Source organism: Conger conger, chromosome 9 (genome assembly GCF_963514075.1).
Source record: "Conger conger chromosome 9, fConCon1.1, whole genome shotgun sequence".
NCBI lineage: Eukaryota > Metazoa > Chordata > Actinopteri > Anguilliformes > Congridae > Conger > Conger conger.
Genome location: NC_083768.1, coordinates 24,263,337 through 24,286,393, shown reverse-complemented (window position 1 = coordinate 24,286,393; position 23,057 = coordinate 24,263,337). Strand labels below are relative to the sequence as shown.

Sequence of the window (23,057 nt, the reverse complement as noted above, 5' to 3'; positions counted from 1 at the left end):
GGCATGGAAGGCCAGCCTTTGCAATCCCGCGTGTGAATGAAGTACCTCGTTTGACTTTGGGCTTTTCACGCAAAGGCCGGCTTTCCTTCGACGGGCGGCCTGAGCCTCCGTTACTGACATTTTGTGTAGGAATTTAAAAGAGGTCTTAAAGAGACTGAACAATATTGCTATCCTAAAACAGTCTCGCTAATTAATAAACGTATACAAAAAATCTGAATATTTTTTCCTCGTTTCCCGGCTCCATAAATAGTCTAACAGTTTTAGATCAGTACTCTGGCATGCAGGCGAGCAAAGTCTAAAAAGTTCTTTTTTTTTTTTTATTTGTCTTTTTTTTCCTCAAAAGTCTAAAGGTCTACTTCACCAAATGCACATTCCCACTGATTGATACAAGCAAAAAAACAAGTTACGTAGGTAGAGAAGAAAAAAAGAAAACAAAAAAACAAAAAAACATCAATGGGAATCAGACCAACAGCCACGTCAACAGAAAGGTTCATGGGTTATAGCTTCTCATAATTTCAGAGATTGACTGGGTAATATTGCTTTGTAATGATGTGTAAAACTGGAATTATTGTCACTGCACCGATTTAAAAAAGAACACCCCCCATCAAATCTCTGCATGTCACGACTACACGACCTTGGGACTGGTCCAGCTCAGAGCTATGGCGAGAGTTCGGCATCCAGTCCCCCCCTCAGTCACCTTCAAAACACTCCAACCATTCCAACAGGCCCTCCCCGCCACCACCCCCCCCCCCGCCCCCGTTACTGCGTGACAACAGAGCCCCCACCTCACTGCCACCCCCCCCTCCCCCTCCCCCACATGCGCTCACCCCGCGACAGGCAGGCGCTCAAACTCATTCATAGCAAACCTGCTGCTTCAGAGGTGGTTTATTACAAAAGGGTTTCGTGTGAGCGGTCCCCCCTGACGAGGAGTGCGCACGGTGCCCCGGGAGGCGGACAGGGAGGGGCACGCAGGGCCACACCGGGGTGCAAGGGCAGTGCTATGCTTTGTCACAAGATGGCTGGTTACAAAGAACCCCCCCCCCTCCCTACCCGAAAGTACAGCCTTTAATAGATTTACATGTTGAAATACACACAAACAGTAATTAGAAACACATTTTATGTCTAGGATTCAAACCACTAACTACCACATGTGGCTCTTCGCCCCCGCCCCTCCCAGAAGCCCTCGTTTCCCTCTCCCAAATTCCGATTGTCATTGGTTTTTCCGTTCCGTGACCCCTCCCACAGTCGAAGTGCTGGCAACGATCGGCCAATCCACGCGCTCCTCCCCGTAGATCTATATTCACTCTTCTACTGAAGAGGAGAGCCATCTATGGCTGCGGATTGAACAAAACCACAACGGGCCCCCTACCCGTACCCACAGATGGGGACCGCAAACTCACTAGGAACTACAGGAGCCTATGATAGTGCGTCACTGGAGGGGGTCACAATTGATATCGCCAATTCCAAATAAACACACCCCCCCCCTCCCTCCCTCCCCCCCAACCCTTTTTAATGCATCCGTCCACACACCACAGCCTGGCCTGCTTACTACACCATTACTCACAATAAAGAATCATAATACCGACGACAAAGATAGTCTACTCTAACAACAGCCACAAAACATTTTATATTAAACTCTTACAAATCTGCTTCTTGTTTTCATTTATAAATGCATAAGAAAAGAGGAGGCCCCCCTCGTCAGTGCTGTAAAACGGGCGGAGACTAAGGGGGTGGGGGAGGGTCCACCGGCCCGTGCCAATCAAACCCGGGCTCCGCCCAAACTGTGGTCGCCCTCTCCCCCGCCCCGCCCTACACAGGCCAGAACACAGACGGTGCTACTGCTACACACAGCCACCTGCTCCGGCGAGCCGGCGGAATTGTCCATTTAAATTTGTTTATATAGATGTGTATAATTATATATATATGTATATAAAAACATTAAATCTGAGGCATTTACAGCAGTTAACTCCACCTCAACCTTCCTTTACAATTCAGTGGCCCGCCATGAAATGCACACACACACGCCCGCGCACGTACACACACACACGTACACGTAAAACACTCGCTCAACACAAAACGGGAGAGTAATTATGGGTGTGGATAAGCAGGTCACCTCGCTTGTAAAAGACAAAAAAGGAGAGCTAGAACACAATCACGGAAAAAAAGAAAAATATATATATATATGCATGTGTGTGTGTATATTTATATATGAAACTCATTATCAACCGTCTTCCCCATAACATGCACACCCCATGCCCATCCCACCTCCCCAGACAGTGATTTCTTTGAGCCCATTTGAGCTTGAGGTAAAAAAAAGAAAAGAACAGTCCAGGTAAGCTGTAAGGATGAGAGCTGTCTGCTTATACTGGCTCCCGTTTGCTCATGCTCAGTGTGTTACAAAAGAAAAGAAAAATAACAAAAAAACGAAGACATTAAACTTAAACTTAAAAATGGCTCAATGTGTTTTTCTTCCCTCTGTGCATCGGAAACCAACGGTCTCTCGGTGCCTCTGAGAATCCTGGGATTGCTGGTAGGAGGCGGCTCGACTGGGACCGGCCCTTTCTACTGGACAGATGAGCGGTCCCCTGGCTTCGCAACCGCTTTGGTGCAGAGAGAGAGCAAGCCAGACAGAGAGGGAACGAGAGAGAGAGAGAGAGAGAGAGAAAGAAAGAGAGGGAGAGGAAAAACAAAACGGAGAGAGGGAGAAAGAGAGAGGAAGGGAAAACAGGCAATGATAGAAAGGGAGAAGAGCACCCTCTGCTGGTGGTGTTGATCAGGCGAAGTACATGGTGTGCTGGGTGTCATAGTGAATCTGAACCGCCTTGGCCAGAGCCTGAGGATCCCGTCCGTTACTCTGACCCGAAACATGACTGCCCTCCGCACTGTGGAGAGAGAGGGGGAGAGGGAGGGAGAGGGGGAGAGAGGGGGAGAGAGGGGGAGAGAGGGGGAGAGAGGGAGAGAGAGGGAGAGAGAGGGAGAGAGAGGGGGGTAGAGAGGGGGGGGAGAATGTTGTAAGAACAGCATCGCAAACATATTTCCCTTAAAGCCATGAAACTGTAACCCTCCACAGCCGAGCCCCAGTTCAAGCACAAAAAGCAGGAACTGAACCAGTACCGCACAGCAATGTTAAACGCTGGCGGCTACGGGCAGCCAGTAAAACCTGTTGCCTGTGGAGCGGGCCACAGCCCTGCTAGCCTAACCCCACCCCCCCACGGCCGGGGGCTCACCTGTCGTGGTCCTTGTCCACCAGGTGGTAGCGGGCGCGGAAGGCCACGAGGCGGGCGTAGTAGGCCGGTGCGGGGATGGAGACGGAGCGCGTGCAGCGCACGTACGTGTGGCACAGCTGGTAGGTCAGCAGCTGCAGCTCGTCCGCCGTGAAGCAGTTGTCGTCCCAGAGGACGTGGTAGTGCGAGGGCCGACTGGTCCCCTGGAGCAGAGGGCAGACACAGGTCAACAGGACTGCTCTCTCCAACCGCATTACTACAACATGGCCCTCCCCAACCGCATTACTACAACATGGCTCTCTCCAACCGCATTACTACAACATGGCCCTCCCCAACCGCATTACTACAACATGGCTCTCTCCAACCGCATTACTACAACATGGCTCTCTCCAACCCCCATTCCTACAACATGGCTCTCTCAAACTCACACATTACCACAACATAGCTCTATCAAACTCACACATTACTAAAACATAGCTCACTCAAACTCACACATTACTACAACATGGCCCTCTCCAACCGCATTACTACAACATGGCTCTATCAAACTCACACATTCCTACAATATGGCTCTCTCAAACTCACACATTACTACAAAATGGCTGTCTCAAACTGACATTACTGATATATCAGTATGACAGACTCCAGGAAGGCATTTCACAAAGCAGGATTACTGTGTTAGCTGGATAACTGCAACAAGTACAACCAAGAATAACTCTTCAAGACTTCAATCGACGGCCCATATTTGGGAGGGTTTCCGGTGCGTTACTCAGTGTAGTTATCCAGCTGACTCCGTAAACCCTCTTTGTGAAACAGGGCCCTGAAAACTTTTCAGTATTAAAAACAATCGGTATTCAATCATCGACCAAAACAAGCAACTGGCACAGAAATGACAAGAGGTCACTGTAGAGAGATCACGCCGCACGAATGCTCTATGGCGAGGGAGTTGACAGTGTTGTCATGGCACCCACCTGAATTCCTGCGTGGCTGCACAGGTAGAAGTCAAACTCGGAGGGGTGTGTGATGGTGCTGTCCACTGTGGTGCCAGCTGGAACGTTCCCGCTCTTACCCACCTGCAGGGGGCGAGAGAGATCAATGAATCAGAGAGAAGAGCAGAGGACTCTTTCCTTAGCACACCTTACCCACAGTAAGCAGGCACCGACCATAACGAGCACTACTACAGCCCACTGGCCAAAGTCAATATAACCCACAAGCTAAAATGCTAACGCTAAAGCTCACTGGATAAAACTCAATATAACCCAGGAGCTAAAACGCTAATGCTAAAACTCACTGGGCAAACTCAATATAACCCAGGAGCTAAAACGGTAATGCTAAAAGGACAGCTCAGCACCCCACTGGCTACAATAGGAAGGTTCCAGTTACACGCCTCCCAGGTTCCAGCCCCACGCAGCCCGCAGGACGAGCTCAGCGGAAGCGTCTCACCCTCTCGGCCTTGTCGGAGCAGAAGAGCCGGGTGTGGTGGCGTTTCTGCACCACGATGTAGGTGATGCCCGGCCTGTAGTCCTCCTCCAGGCTGATACACGCCTTCCTGATCGCTATGAGCTCTGGCCACGCCACCTAAACACACAGAGCCAGGGAGAGAGGGAGGGAGGTGAGAGAGGGGTCAGAGGCAGAGGAGAGAGGGGTGAGGGGTAGAAGTCGAGGCGGACAGCAGCAGATAGAGGCAGTATTCTGCGGGCAGGCTGAAGCCGCCAGACCCACCTGCTTCATCTGTCCCTCGGAGACGCCGCCCCGGTAGTAGATGATGCGCGTGGGCTTGAAGCGGGTGGACTTGTAGAACTGGATGAGCAGCTCTCGCACCATGTTGGTGAGGTCCTGGATGACCTCCTGGCTGAAGAGCTGCTCCTGGGACAGGTCCTGGCGGGACGTCTGCACGCGCACCGTGGCGCAGTAGCGGCTGGGGTGGCCGTCCATGCTGCCCACCACGGCCGCGATGGAGGGCTTCTTCCCGTCCCCCGCGGGGGGGTGCGTCACATCCGCCCCCAGGAAGATGACCGGCTGCTGGAACACCGAGGGCCTGGAGGGGCGGGAGCGACACACTGTGAGCTCACCGTGACCTCACAGCCTCATACAAACTTATGTGTCGGAAGGTCGGAACTCGGATAAAAGGCCGACGCATTTAGCGCCACTTCAACCATACTACGTTCATGCATGTTTGGAATAATGGAAAAAAGCTAAAATAAATACATTAAAAACACAATGTTCAACAATGAAGCTATGTTCAGCTGCAGCATGTTCCTCATCATCTTGCAAACTCTGAGCTCTCTCAAGGCAGTTGAGATTCCGACCCGGAATTGGAAGTCAAGAACGCACTATTATACACGGCCTCACGCCAGTATTCACCCCATAGCCCCGCCCAGACCCCGCCCATCCCGTCCCTCGCCCACCTCTGATGGGGCACCAGCACGTTGTTGATTCCGCCCAGCTTGGCGTTGATCTTCAGGCAGAGGTTGGACAGGGTCTGGGGGGAGGTCTTCACCACGTTCTTCACCTGCACGCACTGAGTGGCCATTCCCAGGAGAGTGTCCCCCACCCGCTTCACCTCCGCTGGGGGGAGAGAGAGAGAGACGGAGAGCGTTCAGTAACCGCACCAAACACAGGCCTTTTCTCCAACACAACACACACATAGGACGGTGCTTCCTACTGCAGCACCATCCCACTATGCTACACGCCATCCTTCATTAATATTAAAATTAATGAATCATTAGCATCTGGCCATGTGAACATTTGGTATAAGTTACCCTTTTCCATTGATGGAACTGTGCCAACTACACTGATCTGTATTCACCAAATATTATCTCAATAAGCCATTTCAACACGATATAATTATGCCGAGGTAGCTCTAAGGGACCTGTAGGCTTTCGACAGTTTCAAAAGAATTACAGTGGGGCAAAAAAGTATTTAGTCAGCCACCAATTGTGCAAGTTCTCCCACTTAAAAAGATGAGGCCTGTAATTTTCATCATAAGTATACCTCAACTATGAGACAAAATGAGAAAAAAAAAAAAAATCCAGAAAATCACATTGTCTGATTTTTAAAGAATTTATTTGCAAATTATGGTGGAAAATAAGTATTTGGTCAATAACAAAAGTTCATCTCAATACTTTGTTATATACCCTTTGTTGGCAATGACAGAGGTCAAACGTTTTCTTTAAGTCTTCACAAGGTTCACACACTGTTGCTGGTATTTTGGCCCATTCCTCCATGCAGATCTCCTCTAGAGCAGTGATGTTTTGGGGCTGTCGCTGGGCAACACAGACTTTCAACTCCCTCCAAAGATTTTCTATGGGGTTGAGATCTGGAGACTGGCTAGACCACTCCAGGACCTTGAAATGCTTCTTACGAAGCCACTCCTTCGTTGCCCGGGCGGTGTGTTTGGGATCATTGTCATGCTGAAAGACCCAGCCACGTTTCATCTTCAATGCCCTTGCTGATGGAAGGAGGTTTTCACTCAAAATCTCACGATACATGGCCCCATTCATTCTTTCCTTTACACGGATCAGTCGTCCTGAAAAACAGCCCCAAAGCATGATGTTTCCACCCCCATGCTTCACAGTAGGTATGGTGTTCTTTGGATGCAACTCAGCATTCTTTCTCCTCCAAACACGACAAGTTGAGTTTTTACCAAAAAGTTCTATTTTGGTTTCATCTGACCATATGACATTCTCCCAATCCTCTTCTGGATCATCCAAATGCTCTCCAGCAAACTTCAGACGGGCCTGGACATGTACTGGCTTAAGCAGAGGGACACGTCTGGCACTGCAGGATTTGAGTCCCTGGCGGCGTAGTGTGTTACTGATGGTAGCCTTTGTTACTTTGGTCCCAGCTCTCTGCAGGTCATTCACTAGGTCCCCCCGTGTGGTTCTGGGATTTTTGCTCACCGTTCTTGTGATCATTTTGACCCCACGGGGCGAGATCTTGCGTGGAGCCCCAGATCGAGGGAGATTATCAGTGGTCTTGTATGTCTTCCATTTTCTAATAATTGCTCCCACAGTTGATTTCTTCACACCAAGCTGCTTACCTATTGCAGATTCAGGCTTCCCAGCCTGGTGCAGGTCTACAATTTTGTTTCTGGTGTCCTTTGACAGCTCTTTGGTCTTGGCCATAGTGGAGTTTGGAGTGTGACTGTTTGAGGTTGTGGACAGGTGTCTTTTATACTGATAACGAGTTCAAACAGGTGCCATTAATACAGGTAACGAGTGGAGGACAGAGGAGCTGTTACAGGTCTGTGAGAGCCAGAAATCTTGCTTGTTTGTAGGTGACCAAATACTTATTTTACCGAGGAATTTACCAATTAATTCATTAAAAATCCTACAATGTGATTTCCTGGATTCTTTCCCCCCATTCTGTCTCTCATAGTTGAAGTGTACCTACGATGAAAATTACAGGCCTCTCTCATCTTTTTAAGTGGGAGAACTTGCACAATTGGTGGCCGACTAAATACTTTTTTGCCCCACTGTATGACAGTTGCTTTCAGGCGGTTTTTACACATCCCCACATACAGCACTAGGGACACAGCTCCTCCTCTCTCACCGTAGACAGGAGTTTTCCCCGGGAGGATGACCACAATGAGCTGCAGCCCGACGTAGGACATCTTGAGGTGTTTGAACATGGGCTCCACGCTGTCGGCTCCCTGGGCGTATTTGCAGAAGCAGGGCTGGCCCTGGATGGGCATCCCTGCGTCCTTGGAGATCTTGCGTAGCTGGTCAGTGAAGCTCCTGGAGACAGGACAGCACACAGGGTTACAACAGAGGAACAACTCCACCATGCAGAGCCCAAATGGAGTCCAGTGTATGGAGGACGCACACAGGGTAATGGCAGAGGAGCAACTCCACCATGCAGAGCCCAAATGGTGTCTAGTGTACGGCGGACACACACAGGGTTACAACAGAGGAGCAACTCCACCATGCAGAGCCCAAATGGTGTCCAGTGTACGGCGGACACACACAAGGCATACAGAGGGTGTGTACAAGCGGGCACGTAGTGACGACTGTGTGACAAGGCTGGATCATTTTTTAGCGAACTAACACACACCCCACCTGTCTGGGCAGCTGTATGGTAACTTATTCTCATTCTGAGAGCATATAGAGGCACACTGAAACACTGAGGGATTATGAGACAGCACTGAAAGCAAAGTGAGGGGGAGGGAAGAAAGAGAGAAGAGGTAGAAGGAGCAAAGAAAGGGACAAGACGGTGGAAGAGGAAGAAAAGGAGGTGAGGAGAGGGCAAAAAAAGGCTAAAAAGAGAACGAAAAGTAGCAGAAAGAGGAAGTGGAAAGAGGGAGAAAAGGGGGGGGAAAGAGGGAGACTGCACACTCACTTGAGCAGGTCTTCTCGGCATTGCTTCTGAGGGGCGAAGCAGGCGACGGCCCACACCTTGATCTCGATGCCGGCGTAGAACTGCTTCCCCCTCATATCCCACACGCCCTGATTGGGCGTGGCCACTGTTTTGTTCTGCGGAGAGAGTCCCTGAGCTCTTAGTGAACCCCTCCACTTCACCCCCAACACCACACAGCACACCCTGCCCCCCACCCCACCAACCGCACTGCATCTAGGGACAAGCAAAATCCAGACCACCCCCCCCACCACCACCACCAAAACCTATCCCCAACCCCCGCTGGTTAAAAAGTCTCTAGATGCATCACAACAAGGGGAGAGTTAAGCAGCAAATTCAGATGTACAGATTTCTCATAAGAGCCCACACCCCATGCAGCAATCCCCAACCCGCTCCCAAAAATACCCACACCGCACACACTGTATAAAACACCATATACGTTGCGCAGCTGGCACTATAAATCTATCATTGTTACAGCTAACGTCTATGTAAAGCATCTCTGTACGAGGCAGAAAGGCGCTAGTGCACATTACACAAACACAAAATGGTGCTTTCTTCAGTGATATTGCCTGCAGCTTAACTCCAGTGCTCCATGTGTGGTTCCACATTCATTTTGTTAGTCAATTGAACATGGGCGTTTTTAGAATCCAGAATGAAGGTGCTCAATAGGTGTTATTCACGTCACCCATGTAACAAACAGGAACTCTGCCCTGGAGAACTGGAGCTCAAATCTTCAGTGAACACCAGCTAATTACACATTCACACGTGATAAAAATAGGATTTTTTCCATCAGGCGATAGCTTCTAATGCAGCACATAACATGCTGCTGCACAGATAGGTTACACATTACACAGAAACGGCACATTGCTTTTCTTTCCACATCCAAGATGCTCTTGCCTTCGATTGAGCCGCACGGCGCACAAACCCCGCCCGACCCAATCACAGACAAGTGTTTATGGTGTGCTTTCAGAAAAACAACATGCCCACAACACTCACAATTCTCAGCCAAACTGGGGGAAGACAATAAGACTCCATTACCCACAAGTCACTCCAAGGATGAGGAGTTGGGCAATGATGCGATACAGCAAAAGAACTGGGCCAAAATACCTCTGTTGCAGATAAAATTTGGTTGGCTCATAAGACGGTGATGACTCATAAGACAGTATTTAAAAGGCGGTAGGTGTGTAGACACAAGGGGCCTCATTTTGCACCATGGGATACACCCAGAGACAGGACCATGGCCAGACCCAGTGTAAGGGCTCACCGAGGTGGTGAAATGAAGAGAACTGAGGCTAGTCCGCACACCACAGCCACAGCGAGACACTCCCGCCCCTCTGCAGGGGGGATAAGTCAGTTTCTGTGTCCATTTTGAGTTCTGTCAGCCTGGCCCTCGGCGACACCACACAAACCCCCTGGAGCTTCCGTCCAGCGAGCACAGGCGGCGTGGAGCCCGAAGGAGGCCGCCACCCCGCGAGGGATGGGGCCGAGTCTGATGGTCTTCCCCGGGGTTAGTCCCCTCAGCCACCCGCCCGTACTCACCCAGCCCCGCGCCCCAGTACTCACCCGGCCACAGTCCCTCCCAGTGTCTGTACTCACCCGGCCCCCATACTGCAGCATGGGCGCTGGGAGGACCCGCCCTGTCACCTCCGTCATGTCGTTGTGCACCACGATGCCAAACTCTTTCAGATAGGGGTCAGGCCCGCCCACCATGCTGTTGCTTTTGACCTGTCGCCAGGAGGGCGGGAGAGAGAGAGATTATAACGGACGGCTTCTCAGTGACTTTTCCCTGGCTAGTTTATAGTCCAGCGACAGTGTCACTCAACTGAAATCACAAAACGTTCGTGAACGTTCTATGGTCTCCTGACGTGGACTGTGGTCTTTGTCAAGCGCACTCCAGTTTGGCCAGAGTATAAACCATATTTCGTAACGGCTAGCGACAGCGACATGTCATTGGTCGCAGTGGCGCTCTGTCGCTGGACTATTACAGGTGTTCGCAAAAAGCCATGTTAGAGTAATTAAGAGAGACGAGTGCCTAACTCATAAAGGAGGAGTGTATGAACATCCATTCTTCTTGGCCCGTACAAAGCCTTCAACAAAACAGGAGCTTTATTGATTTGGAGAGAACAGAGTTAAATAGGTTGGTATAATGGCCAGCCAAATTAGTGCTCCAATGTCGCACTTCACCCTCCAGCCATGGAGGGGCAGCACTCACCAGCCGGCTGATCTCCTCCTGTCTGTCAGGGGCGGACCGTGCAGTGGCTTTGATCATGGTGGAGGTTTGATTATCGGTTAGCTTCTTGATGCAGCGCTGCCCTGCCACAATGTTACACACCTGCCAGGGGCAAACAAGGGCATCAACCATCAATCATGTCACACAGAAGCCGAGGAGGTCAAGCCTGTTTTTACATCACACATTTGCCATGCAAAACCAAGGGGGTTCCATGTTTGAATCCTGACCAAAAAGCTGCAGCTGGGCCCCTGAGTAAAGTTCACAAACGCACATGAGTATACTTGCAGGGGTACAAGGGGGCTTTCAGGGACAGCTTAACCGACCATGGTCTATTCTACTCAATATTACTTCATATATTCAAGTCTTTTCAATATTGCAGTGTTTGATGTTTGAAGCACTGCTACTCCCATGAGCTTGCCAAGCAAAATATTTATGAATGATAGAACTCATATTGCCTATAGCTACATAAATCCAAGTTAAATTAGTAAGCTTCGTGAAGAACATAAAATGAAACCAAAGTGAAAAATGAGCTAGCGATGCTAGCGATAAAGTTAGCGGTTGTATCTGCCACTGCCAACACAGTGAGCAGTGAGAGGCTAATGCTCATGCTGCAGAGAGTGTCCTCACCTCCAGGGGCAGATAGGTGTGCTTCTGCTCCTGCCCCACCTGCAGGCAGGGCAGATGGGGGTACTTCAGCTGCAGGCTGTACTTCTGTTTAAAATACTGCGCAACCGTGCACTCCATGGCCTGGCCGTTCTCTAGCTGCAGCGGGAACCTGCGGACGGACAGACAGACAGTCACCATGGAGACACCGAGACGTTCCGCACTCTGGCCAGCCATTTCATTACCCCGAGGGGACCTCATAACTTCAATCCAAAATTCTACTTCTAATACATTCTACAAATATTACTATCCAATACACACATTACTGACATTATGTCCTTCTTGCACATCCACTAGAAATAATACCTGCCTGTAGCCATTTCTATCAGAGATAGATGACTGCGTGTATATCATCTCATCTTATTCTTCCGCCAGCAGTTCATTATAAAGCCAATAGATTTATGAACTGCGCGGCTAATGTAGTCACGCAGGGAAGAGGCCGATACTTAAATCAACAGGCGAGAGAAATGAGCCCCGTATCAGCCGTGCCCCGATGGGAAGCTGGGAATGAGAAGCGCTTGTGACACACGCGATACGGCCGCTCCAGAAACGCGCTGGGACACTCACGTCTGATGGCTGGCTGGGCGGCGGGTGACATTGCATACGCGGTACTTCCTCTTCATCTGCCCACAGTGCGTCACCTCCACCTTCAGACCTGAGCGGAGGCGGGAAAGTGAGAGTTTGTTTAAAACGGCCGTCCCCGTATCCGGCACACAGCCAAACGCCGTTGTTTAATGTTCCGCACTGAGTACAGAACGCAAGCGGATCAACAGCTACTTCCCCAACAACAGACCGAGACATCCTGAACGGAGGCAGGACAAAAGGACACGCACAGTACGGGGGAAGAAGAGAGAGTGGCAAAGATGATGTCACTTCCTGCCGTGGAGGTCCACTGAAAATAGTCACGGCAGAGTGCAAAATCAGATCTCAGCCTGTCACTCTTCACTCCAAGATCCAGAGATTAGCTTTGGATGTCAGAGATGTCTGAGTGGATGGCCTTCGCTGAAGGCGGACAGCAGGGCTGAACGGGTCGGTGCTCACCGCGGATCTCCTTGGTGAACTTGACACGCTGTGAGTCGGTGAGGGGCTTGGTCTGCTCGTTGATGTTCTGGATGTCCAGCACCTCGCACATGAACTCGATCACTGGCTGGGCACGGTAGAACGCCGTCGCCGACACTATGGGGAGGACACATGTACAAGATGGTCCTTACTTTTCAGCATGCGCAAATATGCAGATACATGGGAATTTGGGAATTGTGTTGCCTGGGAAGATCTGTGACTCATGTTACTAAGGTGGAATCATTTCTGTTCCCTTACAAGTTCCTCTGGAGAAGAGCATCTGATGATTTTAATGAAATGTAATGTTATGTAATGTAGCAATGTCATATGTAGTAATGCAATGCAGCATAATGCAGCCATGTAAGGTAACATAATGCAGCTATGTACGATAACATAATGCAGCTATGCAAGGCAACATAATGCAGCTATGTAAGGTAACAATGTGTAAGGAAATACAGCAATGAGCAATGCAACGTAATGAAACATAATGCAACAATGTAACACAAAGGAGCAGAATGCTACATAACACAATACACATCAACTCACCGTCAATGTTGAGCATCATGTTCCACATGGCAGGACGGACCGACTGGTGGAAGCCAAACCACACCTCCCGCCCCCCACCAAGGGGGTGATAGTACCCCTCCGGCGGGGAGAAGAAGGAGCGCCCCACCGGGGTGTACCTGTGCAGGAGGGGGTTAACATTAGTGCTACCTATACCAAAGAGCGTGTGCAGAGCAGTATCACAGATACAAACAATGAATTAATATCAAAACGCATTCCTGAAATTTCTGAAAATTGACGTTAATTTTATTTTATGTAATATATCAGCTGCCTTGCGGTGACCTGGCATCTTTAGAACTACTCCAGTTGATCACCTGACACCAGACACCGGACACCTAACCGTTTCACCAGTAGCAATGGTATGAAGACACACCCTTGGCTAATTATAATGGTATTTTTTTTCACCGGACAGCATGACTCACTCCCATTTAACACTCAGCCTTCTGCACCGGTGACAATAAGGAGCTTGAGAAGGCAGAATTGCTGGGGCCGTATCTGGTTCCTAACGCGCCGTACCTCATGGAGGGCAGGTGGCGGGTGATGACGTCCAGGGCCTGCACCGAGTCCTCCGGGACCTCGTTCAGGTGTCCCGACAGAGCTTCCAGAAGCATCTGCAGGCTGACCACTGACACCCACTGCAGGGACACCTTAAACGTCTGATCCTTACCCTCGCCCGGCAACGTCACCTCCAGATCCACCTGCGAGAGGGAGGGCAAAATAAAGTGATGCACGGTATGCAGTATGAGAACAGGGATAGAAAAGAAGAGGGAAATAGGCAGGAGGAATAAACTCCAAGGGCACAAGGGAGTACTAGCAGACTGCAAGCCGTCAGTGTGACCCAGAGCAGAAGAGCCCCTCAGAGAAAGTGAGCAGTAAGGCTTTCACACGCAATGGTGTGTGCTCCTTACCCGGTCTCTCCCGATGGGCAGCGGGTGAGCTGTGTACATGTTCCTCTTCCCATCATACCCCGGTTGCCGGTCCCCAAAGATCTGCATCTTAAAGTGCCGAACCATGGTGTCCACAACCTCCCTGTGAGAGAGAGCAGTAAACCAATCAGCCAAAGCTGTGACAAACTGAAATAAACTGTCAAGTCCTTCAAAGAGATGAATACAGAAGTCTTGTTAATGGGCATCATGCCGTGAGAAATCCTACACAGATTCAGTGTCCTGTAAGTAATATGGGAGGCTCTGCCAATGCACTACAGTTACTACACGAGCTGGTCCGCACACCATAACGGTCTGTGCACCTGCCCAAAATCTCACACAGCCCTGCAGCCTCAAACATGATCAAAGATGCCAGCCGGCCAATCGGGACCATTACGCAAAGAGACAGTGAGCCTGTCGCAATGCACTGAAAAATACAACAGCCAATCACAGCTCAACGTGAGAGACCAATCAGTGCCACCCAGGGCTACATCAATCTTTTAAAAATTCCTTTGGCCCAGTTTAATCCAACTTCATTGTTCCTCCCTCTGTCCAACCCCAGTATCCTAAACAATCAACCCTTCTACCATCCAGCCAACCACCTTCTCTCATCACCATCAAGCCCCACCCACACAACTCAAACCACAGCAATCCACTGCCAATATACAAACCTTGTTTACTTACTGCAGTTATATTTATTCGCTATTAGTTTGCTACACCACTTAACATAGCTGTGGAATGTTTTTTTTGTGACCAAAAAAAGATCTGGGGATATAAAAACAACATGCTGAATGTAAAACTAAATAAAATACGATGCATACGATACTGAAATGAGGCAGCTTAGTGGAAAGCAGGATTAAGGGTAGTTTATACTCGCAGATAGTTCATGAAGGTTCCAATGTTGCCCGACATTGACTATGGTCGTTGTTACATATTTAATTTACGCAGTATATAATGAATGTCACCTGACACAGTATAAACCAGCCTTTACAGGCACAGACGGCTGCGTGGAGAGAGACACACTCCGGCACTTTCCGGCGCTTACCTGTTGACCCTCCGCGGGCGCTTCTCCGGCTTGATGTCGATGTCATAGTGGTAGACGTCGATCTTGGGGATCTGCACCTGGAAGTGGTTGGCCAGCAGGCGGATGGGCTTCCCCACGGTGCCCAATCCGGGCCGCCGCGGGGGCTGGAAGAGGGAGGGGGGGGCAGGCGGGCCTGGGGAGGACGACATTGCGCTCAAATTAACCATTAAAGAGGGAGACTCCGTCCCATAACCAGGGCTACTTATGCACTTTACACAACTCAGCGTGAAGACAGTGAGTAAATAATGGTTCTCGGAGCCCGCTGGTATTTTCCTCGTGTGGGCGGGGAGCGAACTCTGTGTGAGGTCACGGGCGCACGAGCGGGAACAGAAAAGGAACTGGGAGTGACCTGGCCCCTGACACAGGGAGGGCCCGGGCCAATAACCCAACAATGGAGAACAATACTGACCCCCCCACACAGCACCAGCACACTCCACCCCGGCCTTTAAACTCAGAGCCCCCCAGACAAAGAGCAGTGTCTCAGACAGACAGCAGCAGGGCTGGGGAGAGGAAGGGGGGGGGGGGTATGGCGCTAAGGCCCGGATTACCGCCACACAGCATTCTGCAGCACAGAGCTCCATGTGCTCATCTTCACCAGCCGCCCTTCTGCAAACGTCTCCATATTTCCACCAAACCTCACACATTTTACAGGCCAACAGAAAACACATGTAACGTTCAGACAGGGAATTGGTTCTAGAGGTCTTCTTCCAATTTAGCAAGAATTTGGCATTTAACAGCATTTAGAGTTTAACTAGCAAATAAAATGTTTTTTAAGGAACAGATGGTCAGGCATGTGTTGTGTATTCCTTTATTCGTTTGTGTTTAAGCACTGGTAAAGCGTTTCAGCTGATTCTTGGAATGGCTTGTATTTATAGGGAAAAGCTCACGTTCCCTCTTCATTCCTGGAGAGCGTGAGGTGAAGGTGCAGCCAGCAGCTTCAGTGCCACAGTGTCTGATCCAGAGGGAAATCTACCGGATCCTCAGGCCGCAGGTCCTGCTATCAGACTGGCCCAGGGGTTAGACTGGGCTCCAGCAGCTGAATAAGGTTCTCCATGTTAGAGAGGCCAACTGTGCCCTTTCAGTGCGGATGGCAGAGGAGGCAACCATGGGCTCAGCCCATTAGACGTGGGTCAATTGTTTCGGAATCAAATACTTAAAACTCTTTACTGAGGTGTACCGGAACCTGTGAAATAACCTGTGAAAGTGCAAATCCAGCCTTCTAGTGCTCTTGGTTGGCTCAATTGCATCAAGCAAGATCAACTCAGCAAAAATAATGATTTCAATTGAAAACAATTATGTATTTTACCCTGTTCTGCAGTCCATAGTGGATTAGAACAGCCTTGAGCTCTGGATCAACACAGTGACTGCAGTCCATCATCAATCACTGCTTCTGTACAAGTGAATTATGGGCTCGCTTCCATGCAAGTCTCCTGTCAGATTAATTATCCGGGCTAATTGCACACTAACTGCTGTACGAAACACAGCCACATCATAAAAGTCGGTCGTAGTGAGGTCAAAAGATGCAGATACAGAACCACCGGCTCGACAAGCAAACTGCACAGAACCGGGTACCGTGCACCGCCTCAGATTTTAGGTGCTGGACGAGCGCTTTGTAAGCCGGCCAGGGGGTGGCGGGGGTCCAAGCCACCGTGCAGCAGCACGCTCCAGTTAGCAATGGAGATGCGAGAGAGACAAACCGCGCCTCGGCCCCTCCCGCCTCACCCCACGGCCTGCATCCTCTTCCAAAACGGCGTGTTCCCCCCTCCCCCCGCCCCCCGCCCCTCGCTAAAAGCTCAGCGAGCGCAAAAACAACAGGGTCGCAGCGGGGGGCCGGGGAAGACCGGCGGGGAGAGGGGAGGGCCTGACGCCAGGGCGCCCACTTTCACCAAAAACAGAGTGCGCTCTATATTTAACCCCCTCAGCTGCTGAGGCTAACTGGCGGGGGAGGTCTGAAGTGTGTGTGTGTGTGTGTGTGTGTGTGGGCCGGGGTACGCCAGAACGCCGCGCTGCTGCTTTAGAGCGGGCTGCCACCATGCTGCGCCCGGTTTAGGACATCTTGCTCTGGCCAATCCAGTCGGTGTTCTGGAAGCGCACAGGAAATGAGCGGGCTTGAGCTGCTCGTCTACGACCTCACTTCCTCATTCTCCTCAGCACAAGGCCTGTCCAACGAGATGCAGCTCTGACAGCGAAGAGCTCCACACTCGCTTTCAAAAACACCCACAAAGGCAATGCATCCGCACACAAACGTAGTAATTCGGAACCAAGCAAAATACAATTTAATTTTACAAAGCTGTGTGACTCAAAGATCTAATAAAGGCCAAAAATGTGCTCTCTGAGGAGGAGTAAACTAATGGCAGTGTGAGCACCAGAGGAGAAAGTGCTTTGTGAGGGACATCCTCCTGCCTTTCAAACCGCCATTTGCCCCTATTCCAACCAACAGGGACCTGGACAGGCCCTATGCCAGCCTGCAGCACACCATTCTACCAGCTGCCATTAAGGGTCCACTGGCACGGTTTGCAAACTCTATAAGTTTTTAAAGTTGTTAAATTAGTGATGACTCATAAGCTTTTTTCCCCCCAAAAATTAATGTTCTTTACAGAAACTAAAAGCAGAATGGACTTATCATACACAAACATTTTTCCCCCATTAAGAACAGTTCTTTTGAAAAATGCGTCTTTATTGTGTCAACAAATTTGTACATTTAGCAATCTTATTTCAGGAACTTTCCACAAATTAGTACAAAGCACATTTGGGTGACTAGGTCTGCAGTGGGGCTGGAAGTGGAGAAGTTTGCATAAATCTCCCCGATGGCTTTCAGACCGTGAGCAATCTAAAGACCTTACTGCTGCCGCCCCAACAGCAGGTGTCATTCCGCTTAGAGGAACAGAGACAAAAAGATCTGCAGAAAATGCCTTCAGGACTACAAAGAGAAGGAAAACATGGTCCACATCCGAGGACTGCCGTCATTAAACTGCATGAAAGACAGGTATACAGGTACAGCCTGTAGCCTCGTGGCTAAGCTGTTGGGCTCTTCAGCAAGACCCTGAACCCCATTGTTCCAGGAGGGATCTCCCTTAGTCTATTCAACTGTAAGTGGCTTTGGATACAACTGTACTGTACTATTGAAAGATGTACTTGGGAAAGCAGAGGCCATTCCCAGCGTGGAACAGAACTGAATAGCTGAATTCAGCTTCCTGCTGAAATTTGACAATGTGCAAATATGAGGGGAAAAATACAACTTCTACAGCACACGACACCGCGGTATAAATAAGAGCCAGATGAGGGTCGAGCATGGAGGGCTGCCAGCCTGGAGCACGCACCACCGCAGGCGTAGAGCTCCAGAAAACGGCTCATCAAAAATTCATCACCTGAAAGCGACGGAATCTGCACCCATATTACGCGCTAAGTGTGTGAAATCGCGCCGGTCGGAAAGGAGTCGCTCCCATTTCAGATGACAAACCCCATCACGCCGCCCAACAGCAAGCACAGCCACGGCAAACACAACAATCTCCACGTACTCTTGCTTCTGTACTGAAACTTCCCCAACAGCAAGCACAGCCACGGCAAACACAACGATCTAAACATACTCTTGCTTCTGTACTGAAACTTCCTCAACAGCAAGCACAGCCACGGCAAACCCAATGATCTCCACATACTCTTGCTTCTGTACTGAAACTTCCTCAACAGCAAGCACAGCCACGGCAAACACAACGATCTCCACATACTCTTGCTTCTGTACTGAAACTTCCTCAACAGCAAGCACAGCCACGGCAAACACAACGATCTCCACATACTCTTGCTTCTGTACTGAAACTTCCCCAATGGCGAGCACAGAAGTGGAAGCTCTGAGTGAAGCGACCAGGCGGTGGTCAAAATCCACAGCCACACATACGACACAGCGCAGCAGTGACAAGTTCAGTGACGGACCAAATACTGGAGTTTCCATTCTGGGAGATGGGGAATTTCCAGTGTTCCACAACGCACTTCTGCTCAGAGGCCAGGCTAAATAATCCCCATCAAAGAACTACCAACTTGTCGATGCCTACCTGACAAGTGACCAAAATACCTGCACAAAAACTTTCAATTTACCAGGCTTCCATATAAACACACAGAAGCAAAAAGCATTGTGCTGCATGCAACAGCTGCATGCAAGCGTCTGAACACACGCATGTGCACGCATAGGTGCATGGGCCTGCATCCCCTGCAACCTGCAGCAGCGCAGGGCTTAGACCGCAGCCTGGACGACCTCACTGTTATTAATGAGTCAGCAATGACACGGAGGACAATCTGTGCTGACACTTAAATCACCTGGATTACGGAGCAGCAGGTAAAGACAAGCCCATCACACCGCCGCCCTCACCACCACAAACACCATCCAACACCTGGCCACTCTTACCCCCCCAAGACAGCTGATGACGACCAACACACAAATTACTGGCCCATTACAGTCCTGGATAAACTTCACACCTTTTCTTTTTTCCTTCCAGCAATTAAGAACTGAAAGTGGAGTGGGAACTGCACATGGTTTCCAGGCACTGAATCTATGACTGCTGAGATTATCGCTAGGTGAAGCAGTGACTTCCCAGGGGTGCAAATGGTGTTCCCTTTTCAATACACCAGAGGTTTTGAATCAGCTCATTGCCTGGATGATTTGTTTGAATGGTTAGGTTTAGCTGAGGTCCTGGGCCCTGGAGAAAGGCAAGAATACTGAAAGAAGAGACTCAAACATCATTAAAGCCAGGGTGAAGCCTGAAGAAGTTCACATTGCCTCAAAATAAGCTTCGAGTTATCGGATTTTGTGTTCAATTATATCAATTATATTTACAAACAAAAAAGGAACAAAAAAGCAGAAATGTTCTACCCAAATATAAATCAACTCCAGCTTTATATTGTTTGGGGAGCAGAAAATTACATTTTTAACATGACAGTGGCCAGAAAGAAACATGTTACATTTAAGTTTGTGATTTTTAGAAAATAAACATAAAATGACAACACTGTCAATGTCGATATTCTGTGACAAAAATGTGCCATTGAACAAAGGAAGTTTACCATTTCTAGAAATGCACACAATAAACAAAGACGTTACCAATATCAGGTAAATGAGTGTAAATGCCATAGGTAAAGCGAATTCGATACATCCTATTGCAAACAAATATTCTGTTCAATAAACCAAAGAAGGTGCATCATTTTCCAAGTAGATCTCTGGCTGCATGAGATGAAAGTAAAAAAATGCAGGTGACTTCATCGCCCATACATTACTGGCTCTTGCAATCACGAATAGTTGGGACAATCAACTACACGTACCTGGCAATCTAATATAGCCGAAAATTATTAAAAGATGATTTTATGCAATTTAGGAATGTCCTTATTGTCGTTCAGCTGAGGGCATCCCACAAATTAGCGCACTTTCCGCTCAATCGATGCACAACCATTTAGGTTACAGTTGGCTACATGTAATTTATCCTTGCATGAGTCTACCAAAACACACATGCAGAAATAGCCATTTAAAATGTGTCACGTTTACATTTCCCCCCTACAAAGCTATTCAAATCGGCAGTTAAATTACCTCCTAACGTTAGCATAAACAAAGGGACTGCAGCTAGCTAATCTTCAGCACGGACAAATCCAAACAGTTAGCAATATTACCCACGCATCAGCATGGATAACCCAGTCGTAGAATGCTATTCTATAGCATAAACGCATATCTTCGAACATACTAGCTAGTTAATGTAACCTGAGTTGTACACGCAGAAGCGCAAGTTAACATGCAAGCAAATTAGCTCTAGCTATCTCGTAGATAATCTAACGTTGATTAAGTGTTCCAGATACGTGAGAACACGGAATACTCACAGAGGTGCGTTTCAGGTGACAAACCCTTTAAACAATTAAAAATATCAAGTGAGCTATACCTAAATATAGTGCTTAACGTTTGCTAACATCCGGTATGGCATAGCACAACTGCTAACTTACCATCTAGCCAGTGTGGAAATGTCAGATGTGTAGCCAACTAGCTAGCCAGCTAACTCTACATTAACCAACTAAACAATGAGCACTACATATGATTTCAAAGACAGCCGGAAGGCTAACATCTTTAGATCTGTTGCCCGTTGAGTTTGCAATCAACCTACCCAGGTGATTGCTACCCATTGTCATTGCTGGTGTCAGGAGTGAGTCATCCCCATCACTGTAACGTTAAGTAAAGCGATTTTAGATCACTAAAAAAGATGCTTACCAGGTGTCTAACAAAATAACGTTACAAGCATTTAACAAACTTCCGTTAATTGCATTAATTGAAAATTAATTAAGCCAATGCTATTCAGCCAGGAAACCTGAATTTTGATAGCAAAACGACATTTAATTAGCTATCCATTATAGCCACCATAGCTAACTACCGAGCTAACTTAAGGTACGCCGTGTCGTTAACGTAAGCCAGTTAACATAGTCAACGTCACCTAGCTAACTAGGTTACCTTGATTTTGTGTCCGGCTAAAAACCCATCTGTAATGACAAACTTATTGATAAAAGAATCAGATTCTCACCAACGATTATTCAAGCCATCTAAATGGAACGAAAAGGAAACGACCGACAAGCTGCGTTGCTAGATAGACGACAGCCAAAACACACGGAAGAGCTTCATTAATGTTAAATCCCCAACCAGGCACAATGCCGTTCGCACTCTCAAAATGTGAACTTAGCTACTAATATACATTTGTCTTGCTAGTTCCTGTCAGCTGTCTGTCGTTGAATATTGGTTGTTTAGTTAACAGGGCAACTAGGCAGGTTGCACGTTTCGTTTGTGTGTCATTAATCTCTAGCAAAGGCCACTATATCCCTCATTTGTTTTCCTGCTCTGCCAACGAGGCCTTAGCTAGTTAGCCACCTTCAATCCACGGCCCCCAGTGAGATAGTAATCCGAGCTCCCTCACCCCAAACACCACGGGGCTGCTTCATTTGACTACCTACCGGGTCCGAGCGCTTCCATGGCCGAGGGCTCTCTCTCCGTCTCTGTCCCGGCCTGGCGGCTCCGTACCGACACTGAAATTGGCGGCGGTATCTCGAAGCTGAGCGGGGCTAATTTAAGAAATGGAAGGAATGCGAGGATATCCAAAGGTTGTCGGGACTTCGGGGCGACGTTGTCTTCTATGTGATTTAAAGCAAGTTCTCATTGAGCATGCGCGGACAATTTCTGAGGAAGAAGTACGCTTCCCTTCTCTGCCCAGAATTGTTTGTGCGCTTGCGCAGGCTTGGTGCACGAACAAGGAAAAGCATATTTGTAATAACAATAAATGTTTTATTGCAACGTTTAATAACATACAGACTGAAACAGAACCATATGTGTAGACATATAGTTACAATTGAAACTGTTGGGTTTGTGAAGCCTAGTCTTGGGGGCACTACTTTAAAACTCATGTTGTATTTGTGAATATCACGGAAGAAAAAAAACAACCTGTTAACTAGATGCCATCACGGACATTTTGATGGCATTTAATCGACGTGATTAATGTCCGGAATATATTACGTTTACGTTCCTTCTGTGAACTGCTTTAGTCAGTTCTGCCACGTGTAGTTAGGCTGTTTAGAGACCTATCTTGAAATTGTGGCCAATGTGAATAAGATTTACACTTTTACACCACGTGTCATGTGAATGAACGCAAACACCAGCGACAAAACTGATAGCTTTGTCGACAGCGAAGTTCCATGTAGACCATACCGACACCATAGAACTGTATAAAGAGGGTGACACTCCATTGTGGAGTTAACACAGATTTTCGCGTGACAGAAGGTGCAGAACTGCAAATACCATATCATTAATTCCACTTTAGGAAGGACATTTTCTGTCTCCATTTAAAGAACTTTACATGTAATCGTTGATTTGACAATCGAATTTGGACCAATCAGACTTGAAGCCCAGAAAGCCGTACAGTAAAAACTCGACATCTGGTTGGGTAGAGGTT

At 48.6% G+C, this 23,057-nt stretch overlaps 1 protein-coding gene across 4 annotated transcripts; it reads right to left on the bottom strand.

Annotated features, from left to right (window-relative positions):
• Nucleotides 1-1,501: 1,501 nt before the first annotated feature.
• ago4 (argonaute RISC component 4) lies at nt 1,502-22,255 on the bottom strand. Of its 4 annotated transcripts, none has more exons than XM_061254064.1 (18): nt 22,066-22,255; nt 15,064-15,235; nt 14,004-14,124; nt 13,612-13,793; nt 13,078-13,214; nt 12,514-12,648; nt 12,040-12,127; nt 11,437-11,584; nt 10,792-10,911; nt 10,143-10,304; nt 8,565-8,713; nt 7,779-7,963; nt 5,633-5,792; nt 4,947-5,262; nt 4,668-4,802; nt 4,196-4,297; nt 3,228-3,427; nt 1,502-2,882 (listed from the first exon to the last, which is right to left on the bottom strand). In XM_061254064.1, the coding sequence occupies exons 1-18, from the start codon at nt 22,082-22,084 to the stop codon at nt 2,774-2,776; spliced, it is 2,640 nt and encodes an 879-aa protein (XP_061110048.1). In that variant the 5' UTR covers nt 22,085-22,255; the 3' UTR covers nt 1,502-2,773. The 4 variants fall into 4 exon arrangements, with proteins under 4 accessions (XP_061110048.1, XP_061110049.1, XP_061110050.1 ...); XM_061254065.1 differs by having other exon boundaries at nt 8,565-8,698; XM_061254066.1 differs by having other exon boundaries at nt 10,176-10,304.
• Between the last annotated feature and the right edge of the window lie 802 nt (nt 22,256-23,057).